The sequence below is a fragment of the Cygnus olor genome, chromosome 3, assembly GCF_009769625.2.
Source record: "Cygnus olor isolate bCygOlo1 chromosome 3, bCygOlo1.pri.v2, whole genome shotgun sequence".
Taxonomy (NCBI): Eukaryota; Metazoa; Chordata; class Aves; order Anseriformes; family Anatidae; genus Cygnus; species Cygnus olor.
In genome coordinates, this window is record NC_049171.1 from 88410386 (window position 1) to 88435476 (window position 25091).

The 25091-nt window shown below is 54.1% G+C and overlaps 1 protein-coding gene across 10 annotated transcripts; it reads left to right on the forward strand.

The window, feature by feature from the left end:
* Positions 1 to 1319: 1319 nt before the first annotated feature.
* VEGFA (vascular endothelial growth factor A) lies at positions 1320 to 24141 on the forward strand. 10 transcript variants are annotated; one of them, XM_040552018.1, is made up of 9 exons: positions 1322 to 2051; positions 7869 to 7920; positions 13045 to 13241; positions 14850 to 14926; positions 15332 to 15364; positions 15532 to 15678; positions 18063 to 18134; positions 19283 to 19414; positions 21693 to 24141. In XM_040552018.1, exons 1-9 carry the CDS (start codon positions 1986 to 1988, stop codon positions 21712 to 21714), a joined length of 798 nt encoding a protein of 265 aa, XP_040407952.1. In that variant the 5' UTR covers positions 1322 to 1985; the 3' UTR covers positions 21715 to 24141. The 10 variants fall into 10 exon arrangements, with proteins under 10 accessions (XP_040407954.1, XP_040407957.1, XP_040407952.1 ...); XM_040552027.1 differs by lacking the exon at positions 1322 to 2051 and adding an exon at positions 2190 to 3452; XM_040552020.1 differs by lacking the exon at positions 19283 to 19414 and having other exon boundaries at positions 1320 to 2051.
* The last annotated feature ends 950 nt before the right edge of the window (positions 24142 to 25091 follow it).

Here is a 25091-nt window from a genome sequence, read left to right on the forward strand (position 1 = left end):
GATGTGCTGAGAGCAAAGATTTTATTCGGTTTTATTTTTACGTTTTGTGTGTTCCCCTCAGCCAGCAGGTGCCTCTATAGAGCCAACGCTTTGCCTGTATCAGTGGGAGTCTGTAGCACAGTGCTGGAATACCTGCTTTCTAACGATGATACGGCCTTTTCTTTCTTCAGTGTCTTTTTCCCCTTCCCCTTCCTCCAGCCTGTGGCGAGCCCCAGGAAGCTGCCGGTCTGGACTTCCACCCCGTCCATCACCGAAGGTCCTTGGGGGACGGCGGCAGGAGGGAGACTGATCTATGTCGACACGCGTGTGTTGCTACTATATCCCATAGGAGGAAATTTCGCGGGTGACACGAGCGAAGGAGCTCGGTTGGGGAATGCCTGCGGTAACCCCGGGGAGACGGAGACACCTTTTTGCCCTTCAGATACCTTCCCAGAAAGCGGGACGGGGTTTGCCTGGCAAGATCTCCAGTATAATGCCCTTCTGCAGGCAAAGGCTGGTGCGGGCAGGCCCCGCGACCTAGGGGGGCCGGAGCTGGATAAAGAGAAATAAAACCCAACCGAGGATGCGCCCCCTCCCCTTTGACACGTAGGTGCTAAGAAATCACCGCAGCTGCAAAGCAAAGGGCTTGGGGGGCCGGGCGGCGGCCGGGATGGCAATTTGTCCCCTGCTGCCCCCTCCCTCCAAATGGCTCTGCTGGACTTTGGAGCGATTCCCACGGACGGGCGAGGTAAATTTTGACCCGAACTCACGCATCGCTCGGCGGGGCAGAAAGCGCGCCCGTGGGGCTGCCGGGGTGGGGTGGGTGGGGGAAAAAGGTGGCCGCGCATCGTGGGACCCGGGGGTGGGTGACGGGGTGGGGGACACGATCCCGACTGGGGGGGCGAGCTGGGGGGTGGGGGTGGGGGGGCGCCGCGCACCCCCTTTTACCTCCGTGGCCTTTTCGCCCGGAGCCGCAAGGACGAGAGGGGAGGGGAAGGAGGGAGGGGAATCGCCGGAGAGGGTGGGACTTCGGCGGAGCGTCTCTCCCCGCGGCCGCGCCGAGCAGTTGCAGAGCGCCGGCGAGCGGGCGGTGGGGCGGGCGCTGCGCGGGGAGCGGGCGCTGCGCGGAGCCGCCGCTGGAGTGCGCGGAGCCGCCGCTGCCGCGGCGCCGGGGGGCGAGGAGCGCACGCCGAGCCGGCGGGGGACAGCGCGCCGCGGGAGCACCTCAGCCCTCCCCGGGCACCGGGACCTGCGCTTGGCTCGCCGCCTTGCTTTATCCTCCCGTTTAATTGATTTTTTTTTTTTTCCCCACCTATACTTTGGATTTTTTTTTTTCTCTCCCTTTCCTGCAAAGCTCCCCCCCCCCCCCCCCTTTTCCCCTCTTCTCCGCCCCGGTTGCCTCCCTCTCCAGCCAGTTTGGATTTTTTTTTCTTTTTATTTTTTTTCACCCTCTTCTGATTTTTTTTTTTTTTTTTTTTTTTAAAGCGGTGGACGGCCGAGCGGCGGCGGGCTCAGCCCCTTCCATCCCCCCGGCGGGGGGAGGCAGCCGCCGCGAAGAAGAGGTGGGGGGCGCGCAGGAAAAGAGATGCATTGAAACTTTTCCCCGCAAACTTTGGCGTGAGTGCGCGAAGCCGAGAGCGAGCGCGGCGCGGGTGCCTCTGCCTGCCCCGGTTGCCGCTGTGGAGCTCGGATTGCCCGGCGGCGGGGGCCGGGCGGCGGCGGCGGGGCGGCCGCGGAGCCTGCGCTCGGCCCGGCGGAGCGCCCACCGGGAGCAGCAGCGGGGGCCGCCGGCGGAGAGCCGGCCTTATGGAGGGGTGAACGCGGACGCCCCGAAGAGGAGCCCCCCTTCCCCCGGAGCCCCTCGCAGCGCCCGGCCGGCGGCACCCCAGGAGGGCACGGAGGAGGCGCGGGCGAGAGCGCGGCGGGGCGGCGGCGGCGGCGGGGCGGCGGCGGAGGCGAGGCGGAGCGCGGCGGGCCCCGTTCCTCCGCGGCGTGCGGCGGCAACCATGAACTTTCTGCTCACTTGGATCCACTGGGGGCTGGCGGCGCTGCTCTATCTGCAGAGCGCGGAGGTAAGCGGCGGGACGGGGCTTGTGTGCCCCCGCGTGCGGAGGGGAAGTGGGGGGGGGGGGGGGGGGGGGCGGGAAAAATTAAAAAAAAATCATAATTTTTTTTCCCTTTTTTTTTTTTTTGTTTTATTTTATTCCCCCTTCCCTCGGCTCCCACCTGCCCGCTGTGCCTGTGCGAGGGGGGCGAGGCGCGGAGGGGCCGCGCACATGTGCGCGCATTGCACGCCCCCGCCGTGGGGCTCCGCGGGGCCGGGGCGCTGCGCGGCGCTGCGCGGGGCAGGGAAGGGAAGGGAAGGGAAAGGAGGGGAGGCAGCGCGCTGGCTTCTTGCATCAGCCTCTCTCCTCCCGGCCTCGGCTCTCCTGACATTGCAAAAGGGTGTTTCGGCGGTATTTGCCTTGGGTCCCGGCTCGGGTTCGCGCTGCCGTGTGGAGTTCAAAATACCTAGCTGGAAAAACAAATAGAGATCAAAGAGGACAAAATGGATCCTGAATTTCTTCCAGATTGATTTTTTTTTTTTTTTCAAAATGTATATCTCCTGCACCGAGATTACAAAACCCCTCGTTTTTCCCTTCTCTCCTTCCTCGGTCACTTTTACTTTTGCCTCATTGTCATTCCTGAGCGATTAGAAACCGACTCTTCCTCCTTGTCTTTCTCTCCTTTAAAAAAAAAAAAAAAAAAAAGGAGAGAGAAAAAGAAAGGCAGCTTTCTGTGCAAACCTGTCCTATAAATCTGTTTTCAAAAGAGTCAAGAGGGCTGTGTTGCCAAGAGATATTAAGGGGTTTAGACAGAGTGCCCACGTGAAAGTGGCTGTATGCTAGGCAGGCGCGGATTATGTTTTAAGGGCTATAAGGAGCTAGTTCTCCCCTGCCATCTCCTCAGCTCTCGGCGAGAATGCGGGCTAGATCATCTCCCACAGTCGTGAACATAAACGTCGCTTGCAAACTAATCAGTTATTCACATTGTTTGTTCAGCACGGATGCTGGAAGGTAACTCCCCAATTAGGAGCCATTTCAGCTGTAACCGAAGTCATGCAGGCACTGCACGCTTTGTTTCTAGCCTGTTATATCTCTACTTTCTCCAGTGACAGCCGCACGTTAGGCTGTGCTTGATGGGAACCGAGGCTGAGCTCTCATTAGAGCGTGTCACGGAGCAGCTCCGTGCAGCCAGCCTGCCAGATTTGGCTCGTGGGACGATTCTTTCTGCTCTCCAAGAGTTTTTCCACCGTCACCGAAAACAGGGCTTCTTTGCCTCCCAGCTCCTCCGTAAACTTGCAGAGCAGCGTCTGTTCCCTGGCTGTAGGTTAGACAACTCCGGGTCGGTGTCTAGTAATAATACCCTTCAACCCTCCCCTTGCTCCTTCTCCCCTCCCCTTCCTCTTCCCCGGAGATGAAGCTGCGGATCAGGTAGGGTCCAGGTCTGCCTGTCCTCGGGAGTCGCGTGAAAGCCTCATGCTGCCTTTTCTCCCAGGCGGGAGGATGGTGCTGCTGAGAAAAGACAGAGGGTAACGGTGGGGGGGGAGTGGGGGGGGGGAAAAGAGTAGGGAAAAATTCCGGGGTGGCGTGGGAACTGTGGGGTGGTGGGAAGTGTTGCGGGGATAATTGCACGAGAGATCGCGAGATGTTCAGACAGCCGGGTGATGCGGGCCATATAAGTGCTCAGACAGACAGACGGTGAGGTCTGTCCTTCAGTTCTGTCCTTATTTGTCCGTTGGTCGCCTGGGCACCACGGTGATGGGAACGTTGGAAATACCAGCAGATCTCACGTAGGCAGCTTGACGATGGCTCTGGGCACGGCAGAAAGCATGACTCTTCACGTTGGGACTAGGGTTTTGTGCTTTGATGATAATATTTATCTGTAGTGTTAATCAGACTGTCGTGCTGAATAAAACCTATCTAGCTAGCCAGGCGCGTTGGAGAGAATTAAAGAAAAGCCCTGGCAGAGGCTGAGCTGGGAAGGCAGGGTCCAGCGCGTGTCAGGCTGCTTTCCTGAAGGCGAGGGAGGAGGGACGCAGGAATCACGGTGCTCCCCCGGAGAAGGTGGCAGGGGGATGGCTCCTGACCGAGGGAGCTGGTACGGTCGCTCCTGCAGCGAGGCCGGGACAGCGGGGAATTGTGTCACGGCCCGGGCTGGGTGGCGCTGATGCCACAGGTGTCTGCCTCTGCTTGTGGCACTAGCCCTTCCGTGCAGGAGAGGGAGGGAGAGGTGGTTTTGCAGTGCCACCCTCCCAGCTGTTGGCCAGCGGGCGTGTAGCCCCGCAGGGTGCGGGAGGTTGCGTTTTTGTCCCCTTCCAGTCCCCGGTTTCCTAGAGAATGGGGGAAGGCAGGTCCTTCCCCATCTTCCTTTGTCCAGGGGTCTCGGCGGCGGCACGGTGGCAGGTCCGTGCTGGTGGGGGGCTGAGAGCTCATCCCTTCCCACCCCGAACCGTGGAGGGACCTGGCTGTACCAGCTGTATTGCCACAGGGAACAGGCAGCGATCAGACACGGAGGGAGGGAGAGCGAGCCTGTGACCAGACTGCTAATGATCACACACCCACCAGCCGCGCTGCCTTCGGCGTGCCTCTGCGCCAGGCCCCGCTGGGAGCCCCCGGAGCCTGCCTCCCGAGCCCCCTGGCAGCCAGGACACCACGGGTCACCTTCCCCAGACCCGCTGCGGGCCCGCGGTCCGGGGACACGCTGGGAGGAGGAGGGCTCCTTCAGGAGCAGGGGAGAGGGGAACCCATGCTGGGGGCTGGGAGGGGCTCTCGGATTCCTGAGCGACCCCGAATGGGGTCTCTTGTCCGTCCTGCTCCGTGTCAGAGGTGCCTGCGCCGTGCTGGCAGCTCGCGGGATTACTGATCTCCGTCTGTAGGTACAATGGGGAAGGAGTGCAGCGAGTCCCCCCACCGCTTAAGTAGAAACCGCTGAGAAGAATTTCTAGCGCCTAAGACGAAAAGTGCCTTAACTCCTGTCCCAGAGCCCCTCTCAAAGTGGATGGATTGTTTGTTCCAGTCCTAAACAGTTACAAAGCTCTTTTAATGAGGCTGCACAGATTAGGGGGAGGGGAAGGGAGAGAAAGAGTCCTGGTGGTGGTGGTGAGGGGGGTGATGGCTGGAGAGGAATGACTTGATTAACCTTTTCTCTCCCTTCAGAGAGTAACTTGCTTCGTACTGGCACTTGGAGGAGAAGGGGGGCGGGGAAGGTGCAGATACAGACAGTGTGAGGCAGGTTTATTTGCTCGGGAGGGTTTTACCCCACTTCAGGATGTGCGTTCACTGTGACCTGCAAAGGGCACAAAAAGGAGCTTCCCCCTGGTCAGCCCCATTCTCTGGGGGCATTTACCCTGCTCTCGAGCCCAGGGCTTGCTTCCACACCTCTGTGAAATGCTGAAAATCTATTGGAAACAAATTGTGTTACAGAGCTGTTGGGTAATTCCAAAAGACAGCAGAGGAGAGCGTGACCTTCAGGCTCCCACCGAAGGGCACGCTGGGCCTGCTTGTCCCTTGGAAGGCTTTTGGCTTCCCATTGCCCTTTATGATATGTAGCAGCCTGGTTTCAACCGAGGCAGAACCCCCTGCCTGCCCTGTTGTTTGAGTGAACGGGCTTGGAGGGCATTAGCCACAGGTGAAAGGCACTGCCAAAAGGGCAGAGAGGTTTCCTGGTATAGCGGGCAGACAGCGTGTTACTGATAGTTCTGGGAAACCTTTTGGGTGACTGCTGAGAGCTCCCCTTCGAGTGCTGCAGAGCTCTGCCAGGGGGGAACAGCAACCTCGTTCACCCTGCTCCTGGCAGGCTCCGTACCGATCCTGTTTCCCACCCTACGGGTGGAGTTGCAGCCCAGGTCTAGGTGAGAGCTGGGAGGGTGCTCTGGCTCCCGCGCTGGTGCATTGGGCAGGGAGAGGTGCTGGCCACGCGCAGGTGAGCAGTGAAAGTGTGCGGCTTACGTCTGCTTCCCAACACCCATGCACCACGTGCGCGTGTTCGTGTGTGTATGGAGGCAGGGGGCTTGGCAGCAGGCTGAGCCGCCTCACACTGGGAATGGGCAGAAAGACCCTCAAGGTGTCTCAGAGCTAATTTTGCTTAGTCCATCACTGTCATTTGGTGTGCGAACCAAAAATCCCTCTGCGAAAGGTCTTGGGAGCATTGTGACTTGGATAGATCGGCCTGGCTCGTGATCTTCTTCCGGTGCTATGACATGAATGGAGGCTTTTCTGCCCTTGATGCAGTTTTCTTTTGACCCATAGATCTTCAGGCGCTGTGCGTCTTTGGAAGGCCGCTGCAACCTCTGCTGCCTCCATTTTGTTTGTGCTGTTGCAGTGACCTTCACACTTCAGGAATGAAATTGTTCCTAGGAACCTGCTTTTTAAACTGTTATCACAGCACTGAGGTTAGGCACACAGGCTTTTCTCCCCAGGGACATAACAGATCCACGCGTGGGGTGGCTCAGGTCCGGGCCTGGTGTGTTATTCCCAGGTGCAGAAGGATGTCGGTTGAAATGAGAAGCAAGGAGTTCGGTCAGGGGGACCTTAGACAAAGGGAACTGTGCACAGACACAAAGGAATGGCTGGGAGAGGGGCTTTGCCAGCTCTCTTTCCTCCTCCTTTTAAAAGCTGACACTTCAGGCCACTCAGAAGGTGGTGCTGCTCTGTGCACAGGGCTGCTAGAAGACCATAGGTGGCAGATTCCCGTTGTGAGCTCGAGGTGGACTTTGCCTGCTCAATTCAGTCCCGTCTCCAGCTGTGAGATCAGAGGGCCTTTTTCTAAGCCCAAATACAGCATGTTGCTGATGAAACAGTGCTCTGTGTGTTTGCATTGCCACTCTCTTTTTGCGCCTCTGCTGAAATGCAGCAGGTTCCAGGGTGGATGGCGTCACGCAGGTGGCAACATACCTTGCAGAAGTGAAGAAACCCAAGCTTTTTTTGGTTTTGGTTCAGAACAGAACAGCAGGGGGAAACCTGACTTGGCTGGAAAGTTACGTCAGAACTAAAACCCTCACGCAGAGCAGGAAGAGTGGAGTTTTTGTTTCACCTGGAATTAAAAAAAAACTTCCTCAGTGAAGCAGCATAACACCACTCCATCCCAGTCTGGGGGTGGGATCCCTATTGCTGCTCCCTCCTGCGTCAGCGGTTTGGAAATGCCCCTTGTCCTAAGAGGACAGCAGGAGCAAATGCAGAGCTCAGGGCCTCTTTTTGTCCTGGGGAAGCAGCGCAGGGGCTGGGGACGGGCCCGTTACGTGACAGTGCCAGCACAGAGGGACACATGGGGGTTCACGGCGTGCGGTGCCACAGCAGTTAACCACCCTGACACCGGGGCCAGATAGCGACACCTCTGCGGCCACTGCTGCTCGGTGACAGACATCGGTGACATTGAGCGGGGCGCGATGCCCTTTCGCGCCTGACAGCCCTTCTCCCCGCTCGGCCCTCCTCCTGGGCCAGATTCACCTTTATGGCGGGGAAGGGGAGGCCTGAAGGAGAAAGGCAGGCCTGGCGCTGCTCTGGAGGTGGCACCAGGCCCACGGCTTGCCCAGGCCCACGGAGCAGCGCGGGCCAGCGGGAGAAGGTCACCCGCGTTGTTTTTCTCACCCGGCCCTCATCTGCTCAATGCTTTTTGCCCCCAGTCGCTGCAAATCCCTCGGGGGGGCTCCTTCCAACCCCTCGGGTCGCTTTCCTCTCCCCTTTCCCTTCCCCGGCCCCGTTCTCCCTTCGGCTCCTGCAGGGCCGAGGACGGGGGGGAACAAAAGGGCTCTGTGCCCGCCCCGGCCTCCCCGGTGGCGGCGGGCCCGGCTGCCCCCGGCCCGGCGTGGGGGGCTCCGCGTTGTGACCGATTTTCTCTTGTCTTTGCAGTTGTCGAAGGCTGCTCCTGCCCTGGGGGATGGGGAGCGGAAACCCAACGAAGGTAAGAGCCGGGCGGCTTGCCGGGGGGCTCGGGGAAAGGCGGCCCGGGCCCCGGGAGCGGCCGGCGGCCAACACCGCCACCTCCCGGGGAGCCGCAGCGGGAGCGGGGGGCTGCCGCCGCCGGGCGCCGCCATTAGCCCCGGCGGGGTCGGGGCCGGACCCCGCGGGGCTGGGGGCGGCCGCGGGAGCGGGGTCGGGATCGGGATTGGGATCGGGATTGGGATCGGGATCGGGACGTGCGGCGGGGCCGGGACGTGCGGCGGGGCCGGCCCAGCCTGCTGCGCGCTTCCCATAACTCCGGGGAGAACTGCGTGCGTGCGCTGGTGCACACACACACGCTCATTTATATATATATATATATATATATATTTATGCGCGCACACAAAGAGCTGAGTGGCTGCAAACAGCCTCCTAGGAATTCGCCACAGTGCCGTAGGAAGGGATTTGTCATCTTAGCCGCCCGCCTCCTCCCCGGAGGCGCCGGTGGTGCCCGGGCGGCCGGGGCTGATCCCCGAACAAAGGCCGGAGCCGTGCCCGACAGCCCCGGCACCACCAGCAGTGGCTCTGGGTGTGGAGGGAGAAGAGGGGTGGCAGTGCAGGGTGACTTCCAGCCTCGTCCCCCAGCTCGGGCTATCGCTGTGTGCAGAGCCAGGCTTGAAAAAGGCACCCTTTTACGCCGGTGTGAGCAGCCGTAAAAGGTTCAGGAGTTGGATCCCATATAGGTTTTGCTTAATCTGCTGCTGGCAGCGCAGTAGAGATGGGACCAGGTGATCTTGGAGCTCTTTTCCAACCTTAAAGATTTTACTAAATGAGGTGGTGCCTGTGCAGCCGTAGTGATTCTGTGCTGCTCCAGCCACCCAAAAGCCAGGCTGTGGCCATGTCCTCGGCTCTGCGGATTTGTGCGAGCACATGTGCGTGTAGGCCAGGAGAGCAGTCAGCCGCCAGGCTAGTCAGAGGTGCCTCCTGCAAGCCCCCTGCCTGGTGGAGCCTGGTGGGCTTTCCGTCCGCAGTCCTCCGCTCAGAAGTGGGGGCTGTGGACTTGGGGGCCTTCAGGCTGAGGTGATCATCAATCAGCTTCTGTTCTGACCATGTTTTCCCCATTACCTTGGCAGTGGAGCAGGCCCCTCGCTGGCGTGGCTGGCTCTGTCGGAGGTCTCGCAGGGTCCCCCCATGGGCTGTGACCTCCAGCGTTATTCCAGCTGGAGGTCAGCAGAGGGCTCTAGCAGTGTGGGCCCAGATTGGCTTTTTATGTTGCACTCTATTTCAATTTCTGTAACTTTGTTGGTATGACCAACTGCAGGTAGCCAGAGATTTGTGGCAGGCAGCGTTTGGGCTAGGTGTCCATTTTGCGTGGCCGAAATTTCCGATTTGCTGGCGGGCTGCCGCATGTTGCGCTTGACCCTTGCTCCTGCTGAAGTCAACAGAAGAAGGTTCAGTGACTCCAGAGGGATCAAGATGGAGCCTGCTGTGAGGCTTATTTTGGTAACCAGTCCCTCTGCTGTTGGTAGAAGAGAGTTAGTGTCCTGATCTGTGCCATTTGTTGTGTCTGACTACGTTCCTGGGGAGGGAAGAGTTGAACAGAATTTAATTCCCTGTCACAGGAAGGTTGATGGGAGCAGGGGAGAAGTTGGTCTAGCAGCGTGAGCAGTGGGACTCCAGTGCTATTGCCTTGATGCTATTCCTGGCTCTGCTATGCAAATACATCTGCGAGCTAGAAATCAGGACTCTTGGCATTACCTTCCTGGCTCTGCTTCTGTCCTGCTGTATGACCTTGGCGGTTCTCTCTCTGTACCTCAGTTTCCCCTCTGTTAAGAGGAGTTGATGATGTGCCTCTGTTGTACAAGGACAATCCTGCAGTGCCTTCTGCTGATACTCCTGGGGTCTTTGGGGTGGGTGCGTAAGGTGACTTTGTGTCTTTGGCCATTTTGTGCTTGCTCTGAGATGTCAGGCTGCGACAGGTTTTTATTTGGGATGGACTTACTCTGGTTGGAGCCTGTAATTTTAACTTCAGCCCATACCCTTTTGTGCTCAAGAGAGCCTTCCACATGTTTTGTGGCATGGGAAGTTGTAGAGGAGTTAGACAAACGCTCTTTGTTTGTTCCACGAGAAAAGATTTTCTGGTATAAATAAAGGAAACCACCAGCACTTGTGGCTGCACTTTTATTTTTAACAGAACAGTGTGTCTGTATTGCTGCTAAGCCATTGACGGGGAGGGAGGCAGAATGATCACAGACCTGCTCCTTTTCTAGTCTAGCTTGTTCCCACTTGACTGCTCTGAATTTGGACTTAATCCTGCCTGCTGTGGCCATGTCTGCCTAAAGAGTTAATGTGGGCCCTGTCTGAGTTTTAACCTTACTTCCCTCTCCATTCACAAAGAAGAACCTCTGACTCAAATTTGGAGGTGTTTTACAGGGTAGGGGTGTGGGTTAAATGTGGGATTAACTTTTAACATGGGCTGAGGCCCAAATTGCAGGAAGGGAGCAGGCCAAGCGGTGTTAGTCCTTCAGTGACCTTCCTATGTTTCCCCATGAAAGACAGACGTCCTTCCGTCCCTGACACAACCAATGGAAAGGAAGCACGGACTGAATCAGCCCGGCAAAGTGCAGAATATGACTCCCAGTACATAGGAGTAAGTGTAGATACAGTAGCAGGGGCAGGGCTTTGTTGTGAGGATGACTGTACCTCAGTCATGTGCTCCGGTTTGGGAACTAGCTGTGCAAATGGACTGTGGAGTGCTGCACAGTCTCCGTGTGAATGCTCTGTGTCCAGTGAAATCGAGGCAACGCGCCTTTCATGGCAGGATATTCTGACTGGCAGTTGGATAAAGAGTCCCCGTTCCCTCTTCCGAGGCTGATTCAGACTTTGGAAAATCCTTGTACATTAAAGTAAAGGCAAAAACTCCAGCACTGATAACGGGAGGCGTTAGGTCCTGTCAGATTTCCCAGATCTCAAGGATAGTTATCAGGGTGTAGCCATAAAAGTAAAGGCTCTGCAAAATAAATCAAATGTGCTGTTCTGTGGCCAATCTGTAGTCTGCATTCCCTGGTATAATCCAGCTGCTCGAGCAGTGCAAACATGTAGAAAGCACTGTGGACCTGAATCAGTTTCACTTCAGTTTTCTGCCTGGTTTCGGTTTCTGGCTCTTTATATGCTCCAGACGAATTCAGTGAGCAGCAGTTGATCGGCACAGGTAACTGTCGCTTTTCCTCCCTCTTTTCTTCCCTTCTTCCCCTTGCAGTGGGTCTGGAAGCATTCTTATCCAGCGCTGTGCTTGTATTGCCGGAGTTCCCAGGTCCTTTCTGCTGGCACAGCGTGAATAATCAACAGTGCAGTTCAGTGGCTGTCATTGTGCCTGCAGAATTTCCCACATATTAAATTGTTCAACTTGTTGGAGCATAGGCAGTGACTAAGGTCACTCTGAAGGGGAGCAGGAAGAAGGAGGTAGCACAGACAAGATCGGAGGACAGGCAGGAGGCACGCTGTAGTTAGGGGAGGAGGGAAGAGGAAGGGAAAGGACAGGGAACAGAGGCATGCTGTCTTTTAGGCTAGGAATACCAACAAGCAGTCCATGCCTGCCAGGCTACATTTCCTTTTCATAAGCCACTTTCTCTTTTAATAGCTGCTCACGCTCTCTGACACTTCAAACTGCCTGGATGGGAGCTCCTCCCCTCTTGTACCCGCTCTCAGCACTGTGGCACTGTCAGCTCTGCATGACCTAGAATTAACTTTCAACAATTAACTGCGGGCTGTGAGCTCCAAGCCCTGCAGCTTTTGCATTTTTGTGGCAAAGTAACCTTTATGCCAGTTTGTCACAAGTTCAGGGCGCTTTAGAAACGCTTACCAGAGACCATTTTTCCATGATGCAAGCAGTTTGTGCTTATCACTCAGAGTTATCAACCTCGGTGCTGTAGGACTCTGCATACTGTACAGGTGGATCATTATAGCGCATAACAGCACGGGGCAGGTACTATCTCTTTGTGCATACGCTTATCCTCTGCTCCATTTGAGACAACTTCCTTTGCTGCCTGCATGCTGGTAGAGCTGGGAGGCCTGGAGGGCTCCAGGTACTCGCTGTTTGCAGAGGTGTACGAGCAGCTGGGTTTTGTGCGTGTGTACTTATCTACCCTATCTCTCATCTCTTTAAATCTCTCCAACCCTTGACCAAGCAGCAAGACGAAGCTTTGGCAAGAGGCTGGGAAACATTGAGAAACGCTTGTGAAATCAGTGCAGGTCGCAAGCAGTTAGTGTTTGCTCCATTCAGAGGGAAGGCAGGGGATAATGGCAGACCCACCCCGTTCCCCCTCCCACATCGCCTTATTGTGGTTCAGTAGCCAAGTGTGTGGTCTGGTTAATCCTGGGGGTGCTGTGGGCTTGCTTCGAGTCTTCCAGGTGCTGGCTTGCTTCCTTGCTCTGGGAGAGTGGTCAGTGTAGAGACAGGGAGGCTGCGACTTGTAGCGGGTGCTGTCGGTCTTCTGAAGGTGGCCTGCTGAGGTGGATGCTGTGCGTGGGCAAAAGCTGTAGCTGGTGGGGAGAGTGGAGCCACGTGGATGCGCTGCTCACAGCCGTCTCACCATTCTCAGGGGCGTCTCTGCGCTGAGGTCTACAGAGAGGATGCTTTTGCCTCTGGCTTATACCCCTGCCTCCTAAAACCAAGGCATCAAATGGCCTTTTTGAAAGAGGGTGAAAGACGAACGAGTGAAGGGCCTTAATCCAGAGTGCAGGTCATCTGCAGCAGCCTCAGGTGCCTTTTAGCTGGGCTACTTTCCTTAGAGGCAGCATGTCTGAGAGTATGGGGAATGGCAAGGGGACGAGGCACCTGTGGGATGCATCATGTTGCCAGGGAGGGCCAGTCCAAATAGCGAAGCTCTCCGGTCCAGCTTGTCTCTGTCCCAAAGCAGCAGGAGGAAGGGCCATCTCCTTTTCTTCCCCTACTGATTTGGGGTGTGGGTGGGAGGGAGGGATGGTGGGTGAGTAGGGCAGAGACGAAGGACGTAGGCCTGCAAGACTGGTAGTGAAGAGCATAGGGTAGATGTGTTGCAACTGTCTGGCTCGTTTTAAGGGGCAAAGCACTAGACATTCTTGAGCTAAGTTTGCATTAACTTATTCCCTCCATTCCTCCCTGTAGTTATCAAATTCCTGGAAGTCTACGAGCGCAGTTTCTGCAGGACAATTGAGACCCTGGTGGACATTTTCCAGGAGTACCCTGATGAGGTGGAGTACATATTCAAGCCATCCTGTGTGCCTCTGATGAGATGTGCGGGTTGCTGCGGCGATGAGGGCCTAGAATGTGTCCCTGTGGATGTGTACAACGTCACGATGGAGGTGAGGGCCCAACTTGCAAGCTGGCTTGCTTGGGTGGAGAAGGCAAGTCACCCGTCACAGCCACCCCAAGAGATACAGAAGCTAGGAGCAGGCACAGGAGCATTTCTGCAAAGGAGCACTTTACGCATAGAGAATGCAAAGGAGCATTTCTGATGCTGTTATCTCTGAGGCCCCGGAGAAGATACTCCCCAGACCCTTGCTCTACCTTAACTCTGCATTTGGTCCACACAGCTGTTGCTCTGAAGGCAGCTGAGTAGCGCAATAGGGAAAAGCCTGTGAGTACTCTCTCCCGGAGGGCATGTGAGGTCAGTCTTTACCAACGGAGCAGAGGATTTGGGTCATTAGCTGCATTGGCACAGCAGGGGTGGAAAGGGTCTCTAAGAAACACACTGCTTCAGTGTCAAGTGGAAAAGCCTTTCTGCCTCTGGGCATCCTCCTCCTTTGTTTGGAGGCTGCTGAATTCATTTCTTGGAAGAGACAGGGACTGGCCGTGATAGCAAAGGCTGGGCACACGGGGAAGATCCAGACTCTGCTTAGAGAGCATTGTCACTGCCCTTGTCTGCCGGCCTTGATTCCAGCTTGTATCCACTGTGGTGCTAGTGTCCGTTACCCTTAGCCTGTAGCTCCCTCACCTACTTTTGTCCCTCAGCCTCTTGAAAGGGCACTGTAAATATTGCCATCAGTTTTTGATATGGATGAGAGACGTGCAGGACTGCGTGATTACCAGCCAGTGCTTTTCACTTGTGACCTCGGCTGTGTTTGAACTCCGGCAGAGAACCTCTCTGTGTCCTTCCATGGTTCCCCTGTATTGCTTTTCCACTTGCATGCTCCAGCCTGGGCCAGAGCCTACTAGCACGGTGTAACTAAGGACAGCTTTCTTCTTACCATTCCTTGCTGAATTACATGTTTTGGCTGGCATGCCTGCATGCCTGTGAAGGGTCAGAAGCACTTCAGGAGATCTGTGGTGCAAATGCTAGAACTAGTGCTCCAGCCAGGTTCTGGGTTGAGAGACTGTGACAGTACGTGCCTAGCTTCCCATATAACTTCCCTGGAGGCACACGGAGCTGGGGGCTGGGCGAAGTCTGGCTCTGCAGGGGTGTTTTAAGCACAGAGCACCAGATTTATTCTGTGTGTCATCTCACTGAGAAGGTGACATGTCAGCCGGGAAGGAGTGGTGGCTTAGGGAACAGTAGTCGGACGTGGAGCTTTTGCTTTGGGCCTTTGCTTTAGACTGAAACATGCCTCTCGCTGGGAGCAGGCTGAATGCTCCATTGCTGTCTTGCTAGTATTGACCAGGGACGGCTCAGTGAGAATCTTACTGTGGTGTTACGCCCTCTCCCATGCCTCTGTCTCCAAGGCAGTCCACCAGTGCTGGCACCTTGCATGCATGAGCAAACAGAGCTTTGGCACGAGCCTGGTGTTGCCGCTTGCTTGTGATCAAAGGCCTTCTCTGACTGGGAGAACGGGGCCTCAAAGCCAGCTCAAACTCTGCCATGCTCTTCCCAGGAGCACCTGGGGTGCAAATGCTTTGCCGCGCAGCGGGCTGATTTGGAGCTGTGAATATAAATAGTGAATGGGCAGTGACCCTCTCTGTTTCTTTCATTCCAGATCATGAGAATTAAACCCCATCAGAGTCAGCACATAGCGCACATGAGCTTCTTACAGCACAGTAAATGTGACTGCAGGTGAGAATGGAGCAGCACTGGTTCCTCTTGCGATAAACTTATTCCGAGCCTTTTGTTTTCTCTGCCGTTGGGTTGGGACTGTTGTCCAGAGGCTTCTGCGGTCTCCTCAGTTGGTTTGCAGTGGGATGGCTGAGCCTGGGAAAAGAACTCTGCTGGCGAGGCTCCTCCATCTCTAGATATGGCAGGTGGACACTGCTAGCCTGCAACCTGGGGACTTTTGGCACTGGTGAGGTGCAGCAGGAGAGCAAACGCTTTGAGAAGGACTACTTAACCTGTGCCATGGGCATCCTGCAGCGGCAGCTGTACATGTCCTCTTCCCTGTGCTTGCGGGAACTGGGAATAATACTGGATGTGTATGTGGTAAGCTCCCTTCTAATGAGGCCTTTGTTCTCTCTTTCCCCACAGACCAAAGAAAGATGTCAAAAATAAACAAGAAAAGTAAGTGACAAACCTTTCCTCCTTTCTCTTTTGGTGGTTGGTTGGCATTTCCTCTCCCCACTGCCCCTTGCCCTTTTCCTTGATTGGTTGGAGATACTCACTTTGAGAAGGTGTTTTTGGAAATGGCATATGGTAGTGCATGGGGCGACACTCTGAATCCGTTCCAGGTGGGCACAGAAACCCAGATCTGACGGTCCTTCCTTCATACCCCAGACCTGGAGCTTGCATGACCCACGACCATGGCAGTCATTCCTAATGCTTTACCCCGAGTCAGGGAAGTCCCGTCGTGTGTGTCCTACCAGAATGGATTCAAGGTGCAGCCCCCGTTCTCCCTTCCCTCTTCCTGGGGTGTTTCTGGTTACTGCAAATCGCTGCCTTTCTTTATTATTAATTTTTTTTCTTGCTGCTTGAGTGAGAACTTGCTGGCTTCTTTCACAGCAGCTTGGGTAGGAACTCTGCTGGCTACAGGGAGAGGTGGCAGTGGAGGCCTGGTGGAGGCAGGACTGATGCCATGCACGATGTGATGCTGATTTTGGTGGGGTGGGGGCGTGGGAGGGTGTAAAAGGAGATGGATCTCCTAGCTGGGTCTCGGTGGAGGCTTTCAGGAGAGTTTTTCTCAAGCTGATGGATTTACTCTGTTGACCTGAAGAAGGTTAAGGCACAACCTTCCCTTTCCTTCCTCCCCAAAGTAAAAAGGTTGTGGAAAGTAGGTAAATCAGCTCTCGCCCTGCAGTAGTTGCAGGGACGATCACAAAACGTGGAACAACATGGAAAAATAGAGTGACCTCTCTGGGTGAGAGGGTCAGCCGGACTGCGCATGGCTGGGATAGCGACTCTGCCACTTGGAGGTGCGGAGTTGGAGAGGAAAGGGGTGAATACTGGGTGATGAGGCTGAAACAGAGAGAGAGAGCAAGTGGGAGAGTGAGAGAGAACTTCTTTCACCCCTCTCCTGGCGGTTGTGTCCTTCTAGCCGCCTTCCAGCCTCTCCTCCTCCCCCTGGAAATCCGCTCGTGGCTGCATCGGGCCGCGGGCAGCCGGCGCTCCTCTCTGTGCAGGGCCGTGTCGGGGACGGTCGGTCTGCGTGGCTCTGTGGTCTGAAGGTGTGCGAGAGTTGGGTCTGTGTGAGCTCTGGTGAGGATGGGGTGTGGGTGAAGCAGCCAGCCCGGACTGTGTTGCATTCCCTTTCCTCTTCTAACAGCACCTTGCCTGCTCTTTGCTGGTTCTGCACTCCCCGGGGAAGGAAGGGAAGGGATGGGAGAGATTGCTGTGCTTTGACTTGCTCTCGATTGAAAGTCCTGTTATATTGGTGCCCCTCTCCTCCCTTCAGGTCGATTTTCCTCCCCTCACCGCCTCCCTGTGACTCCCGACACGTAGGGCAGAGGCTGGGAGTGAGCTGATGCTCTGACACTCGTTCCAGCGAGAAGACTTGAACGGGGCCTAAGGAACACCCGTGGTGCTTTCCCTTCTGCCCCCCCATGTCCCCTCCCTCGGCAGCTGCCTCCCGAGGTGGGCTGCGCCAGGGAAGGAGGGAGTCTCTGCTGAGCTGCCGTGGTGCCCACTTGTCTGACAAGCCCTGGTGCTTTGCCCAGGGCCTTCTCCTCGCATGCCTCTCCCTTGGTGCTGCGCTGATGTGGCTCAAGGAGCAGCGCAGGCTCCAGCCTCCCTCCCTCTCTGTGCTCTCGCTGGGCTGTAGAGGTCCATGGTTAGCGTCCAGGCCTGCACGTCCTAGCCCCGTCCCGCCCCAGCTCCTGCCCCCAAATCAGGAGCAAGGGGTGAATTTTTAAGAGAGTCAGTGCCTTGGCTCCGTCCGCTCATCAGTTTGCCAGATACATGTGGAAAGCAAAGGGAGGGAAGGGGTGGGTGAGGGAGAAAAGGAGAGAAGGCCTGAAGCCTCTTGCTGGTTATCATCTCCTCGGTGTCATAGCTAGGTCAGGCCTCCCTCTGCCTCCTCCGGCGCTCAGGAAGGAGGCTGCTGGAGGGCTATTAGCGGACAGCGAGGTCTCCTGGAGCCCACTGGGCCACAGGCAGGCAGTGGGGTGGGCGAGCAGAGCCCGCGGGCTAGGTGGCCCCTTCCCACACAGCGCCGCTCTGCAGACCTGTTCTCCCCCCTTGTCCCAGCGTGCTGAGCCCATCCCGTGGCAGGATTGTCGCCATCCCTGGGCTGCCCCCTCCTCGCCACCAGGTCAGGGCAGTTTCCTATTCCCCAGGGGGAGCCCCTCCACACAGGTTGCCCCTCGTCAGCCAGCGTGCGCCTGAGCTTGTGGCCCGGGATGGTTGTCTGCGCTCGCTGCGGTTGTGTGACGCTTTCACCAGGCTTTCTGTTCCCTTCCCCTCGCCCCCGCCCCGCTGCCCCTCTCCGGGGGCTGCGGGGGCCCTCTGAGACAGCCCCGCGTGGAGGTGGCCTCTGCGCACGCCGTGTCCCCTGGCGCTGGCTTGGCTGCGGGCAGGCTGGGTGCGGTGCTGGCAGGAGCGCAGGAGGCCAGTGAGTGTGTGTGCGAGGTGGAGATCTGTGCTTCGGCCCCGGGACTTGCCCTCCGGTCCTGCCTCATGTGCTTCCCCCTCCCAGCAAGGCACATGGCTGTGTTTTTTTTCTCTTCTTCCTTGCGTTTTCTTCCGTTTTCTCTCTATCTCTCCCTTTCTTTCCTTCTCTCTCTCTCTCTCTCTCTTTCTCTGTTTTTTTTTTTTGTTTTTCTTCCAGAAAATCAAAGCGAGGAAAGGGGAAGGGTCAAAAGAGAAAGCGCAAGAAAGGCCGGTACAAACCACCCAGCTTGTACGTTTGTGTCCTCTGCTTGTAGACTCTCTTCCCTCCCTTTCCCCAAACCAGTCCGCCTGCTTGCTGCTCACTCAAAATCTCACCCTCCCCTCCCAGTCACTGGTGGGCTGCAGATCCCGCAGGGGCAGCGCTGGCGGTGGCACCGCTCTGGCACGAAGGGTGTCTCAGGGAAGGCGGCTTTCGCTTGCTTGGCTCTCTCTAATCATCACTGGCGACCATTTTCCCGAGGCACAGGAGCGCGGGTGGGTGGGCGAGCGCTCTGCACCTCTTCTCCCACTCCTTGGGTTGCGGCTCTGTCGCGTGCTGTCCCCCACTTGTCTCGTGCTACGACGACTGGCGACGGGCAGGCTGGTGCCTGCCGTGCATGGGTGTGTGTGCGTGCGTGCGCGCGTGTGCGTGCGTGTCTGGTGGAGTCACAAGCGGAGAGGAGAGGTGGGACGGTGGGGAGCTGGAGAGGGGGTGCTGGGGAACTGGGGGGCTCTCTCTCTCTTTCTCTTTCTCTCTCTCCCTGCTGGTTTCGGTGGCTTCTCTCTCCCTGTCTCTCTCCCTGTCTCTTCCGCTCTGTCTCTCACGGTGGTTCACAAAATTCTGCATTGAAAACTCACGGCCCTTCCCTCACGGGAGGCTCCTAGGTGGCAAGGCTGGGACGGGGCTTACGGAAAGGAGGGCCTTGCCGACTGCAGGGATAAGCACGTGATGCTGGAGCCCAGCTGCTTTCCAGGGGGGAGAGACGCTGTGTATTTAACTCATTTAGCCGCTGGCCTCTTTCTACTCGAATAGCCCACTTCAGAGAACGCCTTTCATTGATATATCAATGGCTGGTTGGGACCTCTCACCTTCCCATCCTTGCTTCCCCCTTCCTCCTCCCTGTGGCCTGTGCCGATGGATCCAATGCAGCATTTGTGAATACTGTGCAGAGCCTGTTCTCTTTCTCTTTACGCTAATGCAAAGGGGTGCTGTCCTGACCAGGTTCTGGGGCTGCCGGGGTGCTGCTGGAAAACCATCAGCCCGCGACGCTCCAGTGGGCAGCATGGGGGCTGTGGGAGGGGGCAAGGGGATTGCTTTGATGTTTAGGGTGTTGCATGTGTATTTTCTTTCTGCTGAAGCGCTGTAGCTTAGACATCTTTCCTTTTGCCTTTTTGCAGTCACTGTGAGCCTTGCTCAGAGAGGAGAAAGCACTTGTTTGTACAAGATCCCCAGACCTGTAAATGTTCCTGCAAATTCACAGACTCACGTTGCAAGTCGAGGCAGCTTGAGTTAAACGAGCGCACTTGCAGGTTTGTGTCCTGAAGGATGAAAGAGAAACACACAAAAAGAAAGAGAGAGAAAGAGAAAGAGGGGGGAGCTTGCTTCCTGCTGACTTCTGGCACCAGTGCTATATGATTACTTCGTTTGTCTATCCTACGTGGGCCAGAGGGCAGAGGGTCTAACTGAGATGAGGACAGAGATTCCCTGTGTCAAAGGGCAGCTCTGCGTTTCTGATGTGCTGTCAGGACTTGGATGGGGATGGCTCCCAGAGACAGGGCATTTGTATCTAAGGTGTCCATTCCCCTAGAACGAGGTAACAGAGTTCATGCTGCTGTAGTAGCCAGGGGGAGGGTCTGCAGCCCTCTGTGCATTATGTGTGCGCAACTCTGAGGGTACTGTTGTACAAAGCCAAATCCTTCTTAGCTGACTAGGATTCCACCACCCCTGTCTTCCAAGCCCTTTCCGTATGGCTTGTGGACACTCTGCAGTGTGCAGAGTAAGGAAGGCCAGGCCAGGAACCTCCCTCACCCTCAAGGATATCCTCATGCTCTCATTTGCCTTTGTGTTCTTGAAAGCCAGGGAGAGGGCCCTGTCCTCTTGCACTGTGCTCACAGTGTACTTACTGTCCATGTCTTGGCCAGAGTTGTGGTTTGAGGGACTGCACTCAGGGCTGTGATGTGGGATACAGCATGTCTCTAGGTGAAGGCAGGCAGAGGTCTGTATTTCAGATGCCAGGTGGGAGATGCAAAGACACTGGTTAGTGTCTGCTCAGAAATCCACACTGTGCATGTGTTGTCTGAATGCTACTTATCATGCACCATCTGTGGCATGGGCATGTGCAGAAACCGATTCCTGGTTCTCACCTGAGCACTTTGGTGAACTCAGTGGGGTCACTTGACTCGCACCAGCTGCGTGTGCATCTCTGGTGCATGATCATCCTACCTATCCGTAGAGAGAGACAGAGATGGGTTTGCTAATGAGCCCTTGGTTGTGCCTCCAAACTCGGTTCACAGAGATCTAGGAGCTTCCTCCTGTCAAGAGAATATTGCAGGAGCAGTGGCTGGATGAGAAAGAATAAGGGAGAGAGATCCAGGGTCCTCACCAGTGGCTACATCCTGACAGAGGAGACATCTGTTTGCCTGCCTGGAATTGGCTAGGTGACTAGGGCTGTGCTTCCATTAGGTGTGAAAGTGCTATGTGCCAAAATCAGGGAGGCATCTAGGCACTGCCAGAGTGGTGGAAACTGCTCTGCAAACAGAGGAATTTTCTGGGGTTCTGTAATCCGAGTGGGAAAGTAATTGATGGAGGGGCCAGAGTACAGCAGCTTCCAGAGTTACACTTCTCCCAGTGAGCATAGCCCCTGAAGAATGAGACCAGACCTAACCTTGTTTTTTTTCCTCTGGTCCTGCTCCCTATCCACAGAGTAACTGGAAATTACCCTACAGAGTTTGAAGACTGAGAAATAGTACAAAGTACAAAGAAAAACAAACAATACCCCAAAGAAGTCATGATGGCAGAAGGGGTTTACTTGCTTCTTTTACTAGTCACTCCCTGTGGTGGGATAGTTGGCACTAAGGGAGATTTCCAGAGATGGTGTGTTGGCCAGGAAGATAGGAAGGAGTCATAAGAGTGGGTAGCTTATCTGTTTCCAGATAAAAAGCTGGTTAAGCTGTAGTTCTTCCTGTTCCATCTCTTTGTAGAGTTAGAATTGGGCCCTGGAGGGGAGGGCAAATTTTTGTTTCTCCTGCTGCTTCTTCAGGCTGCTGCTGCTGCTGTTCTGTGGCGCTAACCCCTGCTTGTGGCAGCCAGTGAAATGAGATGCATTTTCTTTTCACCTTCTCGCCTGCATGAGGCTTTGCTGCCTGCATTGCTTCCAACCCAAACAACAGGCTAGGTGGGGAGCTGAGGGAGTGTGTCTTTCTGCATGCGTTGCTTAGCCTTGTTTTTGTGTGTGCGTGTATCTATGTGTGCATGGTGTGAGAGGGTGCAAACAAGACACTCAGCTCAGCTTGTGAGTGAGGAGACCTCTGATTCTGCTCCTAAATTTACCCCTGTACCAGTGTCCCCCTGTGTCTAGGTGAGCCTGCGGGAATAGAATTCATCGACCCATTCACGGGTCGAGGTTCTCTGCTGTTCTGCCCTGACTGCACAGCACTTCACCCCACCAGTGACGTCATGCCATGTCTTAACGCCATATGCTCTTAAACACATCAGTCACCTCCCTTCCTCCCCTTCCCTGTCTTACTTGCACCCCCGTCACAAACATTGATCTCCTCTCTTTCTTTCCTTCCCTCTCCTCTCTGACAGATGTGAAAAACCGAGACGGTGAGCAGCGGAAAAGAAGGGGGAACAGCCCTGTTTCTGGAGCCTGATTTCTCGCCTGGACAGAAAAATACAAAACAAAACACTAATCCAAATGAACCCTAAAAATGAAGGATCGGTAGAGCACAGCACTTTCAGTACGGACGATGGACTCCGGAAGGAACATTCCCCAAGGCACCCGCCGCACAGAATTCACCTTTGGGTTTTGAACTGTTTTATTTTATTTTTCTTTTCATGCTGCTAAATAACAGAGCCAGGAAGACTATAGGGGTGTATTTGATGGGTTTTCCCATGCATACATATATATGTGTGTATACATACATATACATATATATATATGTATATATATTTTAACCACATCTATATATACATATATGTATATCTTAACCACACACACACACACACACACATATATATATAATATATATATATATACTGATTATTTTTTTTAACATTGCTAATGTTATTGGTGTCTTCACTGGATAATACTCGACTGCTGTGGACACAAGCGGGCTACTTGGGGCATAAGAAACAAGCTAAGACTGGACTTGAGTAGAAGCGCTGGGTGTAAACTTCTTAACTCTAACTGACTTGTGCGGCCTCCGCTGTTTCTCTGTAGAGTGTGCTGTACCACAAACCACCTTCTCCTTGCCTGGGACAGGGAGGAGAGGTGATGGAGAGGATGGGCAGGGAGTTCCAAAGAGCGGCATCCTAGGGTGCGATGGGTCAAAGGCCAAGGAAACGGCCATCTGCGTGATCAAGGATTCCTCCTCCCCTCTCTTCCCCCAACCTTCGCCCTTACTCGTCTCATAACCTGCCTGCCTTGCTGGGACATGGGATGTCAGTGTACATTTTGCGTTGACTTTATTCGCTATAGAAACTTCGCCAGAGAGGCAATGCTGGCTTCTCTTAAGGATGGTGGGCAGCTGATGCGCACTAACTTTCCATTCAAGGAAGTATCACAGGAGTCTAGATTCCCCGCCCTTGGTGGCTGCAAAAGGACATAAGGCCTACAGTGTGCTGAAGCAAGAATGGGGACCGGTGCATAGCCACACAATTGTTCAGCACTGTCTGCTTTCTTCATGCACAGAGCTGCCACTCAAGAGCATCCAAGATGCTTATGGAACATTTCTGGAAAGGGATATTAATCAAAAGTATATACACAGTAGGGGTGTGTGTGTGTGTATGTGAGCGTCAAGATTTTTTTTAATGGTGTACTGTAAATATCAGGCCCCTTTTCCAGCTCTTGGGCTGGGGAATCAAATGTGAAGGCAGCCGGAATCCCCAAGCCGTGTCTGAAAATCTTGGCTATGTGTGTATCTGCAATATACGCTGTGGTGTATGTGAAACCCACCTTACACACGCGCGCACACACACACCCCTGAAAGCGTGTTTGTACATCTATGTGGATATATATAATCTAGTTCTGTGATTAAAATTATTAATAATAATAATAATAATCAAAAAGGTACTCGGTCTGTGTCAGAAATCTGCCAAACATCATCTGCAATTGAATTTTTCAACGCCTGATAATGTACAACACGGAAAGCTTCCAAAAAAGACAAGACGGTCTAAAAACAGACTCACAACAAGTGACTACTAACCACTAGGAACTCCCCATCCGACTGATGGCTTTCAGAAGGAGAAAAAAAACACACGGGTGGGTGCTTGCATCTGCAATGTATAATACTCATGCTGCATCGTGCGCAAGACAGAGGCTTCCGATGGGGGGGGAGGGAAGAGAAAGTGTTTTATATACTTATTTAATATCCCTTTTTAAATTAGAAATTAAACAGATAATTTAATTAAAGAGTAGGGATTTTTCAGTATTCTTTGTTAATATTTAATTTCAACTATTTATAAGCCGTACCTCTTTTTTTTTTTTTATTTGTACTGGTTGTGTATAAATTTAACCTTCCTGTTGTCCCATCCCATCTCTCCCCAATTGTTGGCAGAGTCAGTAGCATGTTATGGGCAGTTATTTAATTAATTTCTCTAACACCTACCCCTACACATTCCTATTGAGACAAGGGTTAGATATACATCTACATACTATATATATATTTGGCTATGTGTTTGTATATATATATATATGTTTATGTATATGTGTGATTTGGATTAAATAGACGCTACGATTTTTTTATATATGTAAAAAGAAGAGACAGGAAAAATAGAAAATTCTACATCTTGAATCTCTCTCCTTTTTAATTTTAATATTTGTTATCATTTTATTTATTGGTGCTACTGTTTATCTGTAATAATTGCGGGGAAAAAAGATATTAACACTACATATTGTGTCTAGTGAATTTTTTCAAGATATTCCTTAGTGCATATTTATTTTTAAACAAAGAAATTACAGATATATCTTAAAAAAACGACGACGACGACGACAAACAAACTTTTTTTGTATTAAAGAATTTAATTCTGACCTTGATTTCCTTTGCCTTCTCCTTCTGCCTTGCATCCTGATTTTCTTCCATTGTGTAGCAGACCCTCCAGCATTGCCTCTGGAGGATACAGGGCTCCAGCAGCCTGCCAGTTGGACTCTTGGATTTGGGCCCAGAGCCTCCAAAAGCATCTAGGTACCTAAAGCCCCTTGAAATTAGTGGGAGGTAGGCACCAAAATACTTTTGTGAAGCCCAGCCCAAGTTCCCAGCTCAGTGAGAAGAGGGTGGTCTGATGGGCAGGAACGAGGGGGCAGGACTCCTGGGTTCCTTTCCAGCCTCTGACACCAAGCAGTGCCGTGATGGTTGCAGCCTTGCCTCTTGTCTTATCAGGAGCCAAGCCCCATCATGCTGGGTGCTGCACGGGCACGAGTAGATGCGATCTTGGTGGAACTTACAATCCAAGATGAAAAGTAATGCTCTGAGCCTGCCTTTCACTGGTAATGGACTCGGTGTTTGCTGTTGGAGCTGTGTGTAACCCACTACCAGTCATGGCTCAGTGACACCTCACCATCCTGGACGACATGGAACAAAGATAAATTGGGTTAATACAGACCACTAAGTTCATTGCTGCCCTGTCCTGCTCTTCCTGCGCTTCTCAAGGTAAAGGATATGGCTTTTGTTTTTTATTTATTTTATGTGCAGTTTGGGCCTCTGCAGAGGGCAGAGAGTAGAGGGAAGAGGAAAAGCACTTGAGGCTCTGGTTCATCTTGTTCAGTAACATCTTGCAGAGTGCAGCAGTGAGAGGTGTGAAGGTGAGCGGGGGCCATTTGTGGATGCTGCTGTGTGAAGAACCCAAGGAATTTCTTGACTTGCATATTCACCACCGACTTTTGGCTTGTGAGGATCTATTGGCTGTTTCACAGATGGCTGTGCAAGTTAAAAAAGACATCAAGTCTATCATTGGCAGACCTGCATTGGCTTTGCTGGAGCCCGGAAG